This window comes from Nematolebias whitei, chromosome 23, assembly GCF_014905685.2.
Source record: "Nematolebias whitei isolate Nwh7 chromosome 23, NemWhi1, whole genome shotgun sequence".
Lineage (NCBI taxonomy): Eukaryota > Metazoa > Chordata > Actinopteri > Cyprinodontiformes > Rivulidae > Nematolebias > Nematolebias whitei.
In genome coordinates, this window is record NC_056520.1 from 3,163,411 (window position 1) to 3,171,358 (window position 7,948).

Sequence of the window (7,948 nt, forward strand, 5' to 3'; positions counted from 1 at the left end):
TAATTTGGATAAATAGTTTATTTCTGACCTTGTTGATGAGCTAATGGAGTCTGTGGACTGCTCCTGTCTTAAACAACTATAGTATCAAAACCTTCTTTGGCTATGTCTGTGTTAGCATTAAGCATTGTAAACAGTTTTTGTAGCCATCATTTTATTATTTTCAAGGTGGGTTTTGTGGAAAGGTTATAAACAATTATTATCTTACCTGTTACAGATGGAAGTAGCATTATCTCTGACCAGACTGACAAAGTAACGGTTAGCCTGAGCGAGGATAAGACCAAAAGTGGATCACCACCTCCATAAAACAACTCCAATGTAAAAATTTCCATTGTGCTTTATGCTAACGCTGCTTTGTAAACCTTTACACTGTTAGCAATAATAATAAAATTAATGTAGATTTTTATGTTGATTTGTAAGTTTAAACAGTAACAGCTAGCTGTAGCATGTTTTAAATGACTATGCTTGCAACTAAATTTAAAAAAAAACTGTGACGTAAGGGGTTATAAAATGGCATTAGCATGAACCGCTACGTCAATTTTCAGGTTGGATTCGTTAAAGATGGCAGCACCATTTTGGTGCTAGTTATTAGCAACTAGCCGTTAGCTCATCAGTCAATGAGGTCGTTCAGAAACCTATTAACCTTTCTACAGAACTCGACTCCAACAGATCTAAAATATCCCTTTACGAGGCGCTTTGCTAACACGTTTTAAATTTTCTTTGTTCTCGCTAGGCAGGGGATTTTAATTTTATACCCAATAAACTGTCTCCAGCCGTACGCCCGAGTGTGCAGTTGGTTTGGACCCACGCTCGCCACAAGTAGCTTTGGCTGAAGCCCAGAAAGTAGAAATTACAGCATAATGAGTCCCACTTCTCCCTCAATTTAAAATCAAAAGGGAAAAGACTAGTGGGAGTAACGAGTCATGGATATGGTCCACTGAGAGATGCACTATGAGACGGATGAAGAGTACCGTCACTGTTTTTTCTGTCAGCGTTTCATACACACACTCTTATTAAAAAAACGAGATGATGTGTGAAGCATCAAAGGTATTTCTACCTGCGTTTCTAAAGATAGCCTTCTTGTAGTGATGTCGAGTTGGAGCGGGGAACCGATCAGAGAGAACACGGTGATTTTTATTTATTTAGTTTAATCACTGTCCTGAATTTTGTGACACGTCGTCAAGAAAAAGGGTTGCGCTTGTGAAGGGGATACTTGTTACCATGGCGACAAATCCAGCCCATGCTGCTGCGGTTGCCATAGAAACTGAAACAAAAACACATGATGCTTGCTCTTGGTAAAAATGGAAAAAGTTTGTATTTTTAATGGCAATGCTCTCATTTTGAAGTTGTTTTCGGGATTAGCATCAAACATCTGATGCGCCGAAACCCCTCGGGTGATCTCACATTCCATTTCTGGGGCTTTGAAGGCTTCAGAAGCTGTTCTTCTCTCTGTTTCTGTTTAGGTGCCTATCCTCGACTGTCTCTAAGCTTTAAGCTGAAGAGGAACATTGGCTACTTCATCTTGCAGACGTACATGCCATCGATCCTGATTACCATCCTCTCCTGGGTATCCTTCTGGATAAACTACGATGCGTCGGCAGCCAGAGTGGCTCTGGGTAAGAAGCAGAAGCCGGTAGGCAGCAGCTATTGGACTTTCTCAGCCGAATTTGGGAACTAACACAAACCACAAGGTGATTTCTTTCCTATCAGTGCTGAAAGAGACATTACACATTCATTGAGAAGTCACTTAAAATACTTTACTTTTGCATTTGTTGTGAAGTGGTTTTCCCTTTTTTTTTTAAATCTGTGCCTTATTTTTAAAGGATAGAAACAAAAGACCAGGGGTAAGAGGCTAACCAGTTGAGTTTTTAAATGACGAATTCTGATGCAGTTTTTTTTTAAGCATGGCAGATTTACGAAGCCACATTTTATCCTCATGGAGCAAAGAGGGGATTTGGAACTATCCCCCGTCCTTCCATATTGTGAGCTGTATAAATTGAAAAATAAGTGAGGTATTGACTTCCATTTTGATGTCAGAATCAGAATAAGCTTTTTTGTCATTGCACCGTTAAGTACAGCGAGATTATGTTCCGTACAGCCGTCCTAAAGATGGACGGAAGTGTACAGGGGCTGCAGCTTCTAAGAAGTGCTGCCCTTATTGCTTAGATAGAAAAAGGGAAGACACATAAGGAGAGAGAGGTTAAAAAAAAAAGATCTCTCACATCGTGTCCTTGACAGGCACAGTTTAAAATATTTAAAAAATCTACCTCAGCAAGCAACGTAGACAGACACATGCATGTCCGAGAAGACGGTGAGATTTGTCCATGAGCACTTCAAGATAGTTTCCATAGTCCTGATAAGATGTTACAGTGTCTCTCAGGCGGTACAGTTTCTTGGGGGGGGGGGCAGAGCTTCTTTATTTACATATCCACCAAGAGCAATTTGAGACAAGTTGACCTTCCAAGGCTGAGCAGGGAGGCCAGATTTAGAGAAACAACAATTGTTTGGGCAGACAGCCTCTGGTTCCTGTCTGCCTTCAGTTCAGCTGGAATTCTCAGTGGTGGATCCAAACAGCCAGATCTGTGGACATTCCACTGGCCCGCCCTTTAGCTTTTCTCCAGGGTCGAATCCATCATGTTGGTGAGATCCAGGGAGCTCGCAACGCATTCTGGGGAGTGGTGGTGCAGAGGTTAGAAGATGGTTCTGTGATCGGAAAGTTGCAGGTTCAACTCTCGGTACCGTTCAAACTCAAAATGTGGGTAGAAAAGGTAAAACACCCACACCTCCCTCCACCCTCATTCGCCTCACACTGGGCCCCTGAGCGAGGCGCTTAACCCCCACCATCTGCTCCCTAAACAGGTCTCTCTTGAAAATGAGTTCTCGTGGCTCAATGAGACTACCTGGATAAATAAAGGGGAAAAATGAGAAAAAAAATACGAGTCTGAGAGCTCTAAGCACAAATTAATCCGTCACATGAGGTTGGCAGCTTTACCAGGGCCGAAACTGCTGCCGACGTCTTACTAATTTGTCGATATCCTAGGTATCCACCGATCCAAAAAGCAGAAACCCTGTTATCATAAATCCAATTATGTACAAGTGTTATCCATGACATACCCAACTGTGTGCATCCGCTTGGGCATGAGGGCTCTCCAGCACCCTGTCTCTAGTAAAATGTTTTTATCAATTGCGTTGAGAGACCAGCTGACCAGATCCATAATAATATTTTACGATTCGGAAGATGTGTAAAGAGAGGCTCTGATTCAAAGGACAAAGAACAAAAAGCAGGAGAGGAAAGAAACATGTCCGTCTTGTTCGAGGGCAAGTGAAAAAATGTGTGGTTGCAACTGGACACAAGAAAGCTACATATAGATCCCTATAGAAAATAGGGTTGCCATGTCAAAATCCAAGATTGCCACCACCATATTTACAGTATATGCAAACCAGCCACCTAGGTCATTTGAGGAAACTATGCTTTCTAGTTTTCAATATTGCTTAAAAATATAGTTTCCTCAAATTATTGGGGTAGTTGCATATTAATGTATGGCGGCCAAGGCCACCACTGGCTACCCCCTGGCTCGTCCATCGCACTTTGTGGTGGATGCAATTTCTCCCTCCACTCACCAAGCTCCATCTCACTATGCCTCCTTGGACAAGCCCTGCAAAAAAATTACACATGCATTATCCTACATGTTTTGGATGTTTCTCTGTTCCAACACTCCTGATTTGAGTGAATGGGTGATTAAGTCTTCTGCAGGACATGAAGAGGTAATTCAGCTGTTGAATCTGGTAAAACATGTAGGATAATGGCCCCAAGATTGGCCATCCCTATAGACCCACAACTATTCAGCAGGGTCACAACCACTTGAGATTTGAAATCTATATTCCTCTTCTTGTAACGAAATCCATCCAGCAAAGCATAGCAGATAACTTGCACTAACGTTCATAAACTACATAAATCAGTAAATCTTTCTTGCCAGGGTTCTCTTTGGGCCAAGAAAATCAAACAACTCTAGTCATTTTGCACTTTAGTTGAACATGACAACCAAGTAGTACAATGTGTAACAGCTAGAGTTGATTTTATTTAAACCCTTGTTATTCTGCACCAAATATAGCTTTTCGGTTTGGATTTTATAGCAGTCAAGCCCAACTTTCTTATAAAAGTGCATCTAGAGATCAACGGGACTAACAGATTAGCAACAAGAGTCTCATTGCCATCGTTGGTGACGACAGTCTGACCTTTCAGAGTGCAACTACACGACTCCTCAGAGAACTTAACTGGGTACATTTTATAATGACGACCATGGGAGCTAATTTGTGAATGGTGGTGGTGGGGCTCCCATAGTGAGCCAAACTTATTTTAAATATGATTTAAATGGATTGTACTTTTATAGCGCCTTTCTTTCGTAGCAAGATACTCAAAGATCTTTACAACAATCTGTGTCCTCATTTATCCATTCATACAGCACTCTACTAGATCTATACAAAGAATAATCAGAGCTTTATCACATTCATACACCGATGGGACACACATCAGAGGCGATGAGGGGTTCGCTGTCTTGCCCAGGGACACTTCAACATGTGACTGCTGGTGGAATCGAACCCCCAGCTCTTGCATTGGAGGAGACTGCTCTAACCACTCAGCCACAGTCGCCCCATTTAACAGCACTCAAGGAAAATATATGGTTGATGTCACTGTCATTTGGGATAACTAATAATAATTCCCTTCCTAGCAACAGAGCAAGTTCATATTTGTTATAGCATTATAATTGAAGATGCTTAAAAACAGCTTTTAGAACACATTAGGCCCTGTCTGGTGGCCTAGAGGGTCCTGATGGTATCCTTCTGCTACAGCAGCCATAATTACCCGGTCACGACAGGGTCCCTGTGAGCAATAAAAACAAATCTCAAACAAATGTTTGTTGGTTTGTAGTCATTGTGATCCCTGAAGGAGGATGCAGTGTGGTTTGTCTGGGACGAATGTTGACTCGATATACAAGACAGGAGTAATAAAGGCAAAATGACCATCAAAGCAATATCTAAAAATGTTACCTGGATAGTTGATTCTCAAGAAGACGTAACAGTGTTGGGGTTCTGAGTGCTCTGGTGTAACTAAATTAAATTGGACTCCACCTACTGTTGGTTAGGGGCCGGTATCTTTTTTGGTATGTATTCTCGAAGTACAAACTCATTTGGCAAGCGGTTTTATATATAAATGTGGTTTTAGGGTGAAGGGGCACATCTTTCTTGAACCAGATGCTTTCAGATTTTTACCTGAATTTAGCTTCTACTGTATGTTGGTCTGTGTGCTGTGTTAAGAATACCTGGTCGCCTAAAACCTCATTGTGAAACCTAATGGTTTCAAAACAAAATACTCTAGTGGCATGCGGGTGAAAGTTGTACACATGCTTTTTGTATCCATTATCAAACGTCTGGTATAAATCTGCTACAATATTTGACTGCCCTTCTTGGCAGGATTAATTGAGTTCATTTAATTGGCTAGTTTATTTGGACTGGACTCGGGTTTTAAAGGTACAGTCCTTTCAAATAGTACCAGTAGTTAGTGCTTTACCTGCCGGAACGAAAGTCACAGAACACAGAGTATGAAAAAGACAGAAACATTATAATATTCCCTGAGAAAGCGCTAAGCTGCCTGCTTTGATGCAGTTTTCTGTGTGGGATGTAAGTTGAAGTTTACGGGTCTGGAGATGGGAGGTCAGTTGTGGGTCCTGTTGTAAAGCTTGGCCTCCGGGGCCAAACCTTTCAATCTGGACCTCTAACTGATTGCCACTTTGGCTCTTCAATCATCTGTGCATGGATAGATAATGGACCGATAATGACCTTAACACATCATAATGCTTTTAGGAAAGCATGTTCTTATCCATTACCGTACTGCAGCGTCTGTCTCTGCTTTGGTGTTGCTCGTTATCTGAAGAGTCTCTATTTGTGCATTCTTTTATGTGGCTTGGTCTTGTTATCACATTCGTTAAGGAATGCATGCAATATCTGGTCATTACGGTATATGCCTTGGAGCGCTTGTCTGATTTTGTGTGTTCAAGAGCAAATGGATAGCTGCAATATCCGGTGTGGGCCTCGGCAACTGAGAGGCATCCGGAAGTCCACTCAGTTCTCTTATGGTGCATTGTGAGCTTTCAGCAGGTAGCTTGTTGTAAAGGAAAATGTGCCAACCTGCCGGTAAGAGAAGTGTAATGATCAGTGGGAAATCAATTCAAAGAGGCAGAAGGCAAACAATTGAATTGTTTGAAGGGGAATCTCATTTTCCCAAGCTATTCCGAAGGACTGCAAAGTTACAAATTACCCGCTCGTGCCCTAATCTAGTTGCAGCCCATTTCCCAGAGTCATGCCCCTCGTTCGTGATCACATTATATGAACAGTCAAGGTGTGGGTGTTCGTTGGGAGAACGAGAGTACATTTAGTGTAACGCAAGATCCCAATATGATTCTCCAGACCTTTAAAATGTATTTTTTCGTAGCGGCAGATTCATAAAACGACGAGTGGTACAGTCTGCACACTGAAGCAGTTATCGTTCATTTATTTCCATGATTGCATCCAACATGGCACCTTCCACTTTGTGTAACATTGAGCTGTGCTGCTAATTGTGCACATTGGCCTGTGATTAGAGGAGATTTGATTGCGGAGTGCCCGTTCGTCTGAGCCATTATGGCAGAGAAGAGACTTGGAGACATGTAAGTAGAAAGTCTTTGGGTGTAGGGGACAAAAAGCGGTGCCGCATGATCTGGTGGGTGAATGAAAAGAGAGGGGGGGGATGAAAGATGGGTGGGGGGGGCGACAATGGGACGAGACAGACAGTTGTAGGCGAGGAAGACAAAAAGTAAGAGAAACCCTGCAAAACTACATTTCTCCCTGGTGAGAACAAAAGCGTGATGAAAAAGCACGGGAGGCCCACGGGCACTTGGCCCCTTGATTAAATTGTCTGAACGAGGAGTGAGGGAGGTGGGGGGGGGGGGGGATTGAAGGACGGAGAATAATGGCCCAGCTGAGAGAGCATCTATAAAGAACAAGACTGTTGTTAAGTACCAAAAAAAGAGCGCCATCCAATAGTGTCTAAGACAGGAAGCATGTGCATGGGTATGCGTTCACACATACCCGAGCGGTGCTAACCTTGTAATGTGCCAATAAATCAAAGTAAGGGCTAGATTGACCTTAGCTATCCTGCTCCCCCCTCCCACCCCTATGACTGTTCCACATCTCTGCACTTATTTTATGGCTCTCAAACACCAAAAGTCATGTCTGTTAGATGAGCAACCACGCCACAGACAGGCCCCGTTTATATCCAACACGAGAAAATTAACTGGCGGGGAAATGTTTGCCTTTTATTTGTAATGAGATAAGACGGTTTTTATTGCATCGCAAAAGGTCAGGGTTTGTGGGAATGTGGGTGACATGTGTGTGAGCTGGTAAACGCAAGCAATGACACCCCTGAAAGTTGAAGTAAACTAACCGAAAACGAGTCGAGATGTCTTGACCAGATTCCAGAGTTGAGAGTTGAGGGTTAGGGTTTCCGCATTTTCCTCGTTGAGAACCACGACCAGGTTCTTTAAAGCTTTTTAAATTGCACGGTGTTCCCAAAAAACACTGCAGTCCCTCTCAAAGTTTCACCCACTCCTAATGAAGACTGTCTACAAGACTACACAAGGCAAAAAATAAACTGCTATCAAGCAAATTATTGCAATATTTTGCAGTCTATGGAGTCTATTATGATGAAACTCCAAACTTTCTCGATATTAGTTTAAATCATATCACCCAGCCCTACATTTTCATATTATGGCCCATAACTTGGGATCCACTCGAGATCCTTTAGACAGAGTGCTGTGCACACTTTTCATCACATTCATTCTCTTACTTGGAGATATCTCTCCAAGGTAAAGGTCACAAATCAAGGTCAACATGTAAGAAAGGCCTTTGCTTGTCC

The 7,948-nt window shown here is 42.4% G+C and overlaps 1 protein-coding gene across 1 annotated transcript in view; it reads left to right on the forward strand.

The window, feature by feature from the left end:
* The window catches only part of LOC119428889 (gamma-aminobutyric acid receptor subunit beta-3), a gene marked incomplete in the record, with an annotated part of 92,213 nt that overhangs the window by 71,102 nt on the left and 13,163 nt on the right, over positions 1-7,948 (forward strand). The window contains 1 exon segment of the mRNA XM_037696584.1: positions 1,461-1,613. Within this exon segment, the coding sequence (XP_037552512.1) occupies positions 1,461-1,613 (153 nt within the window).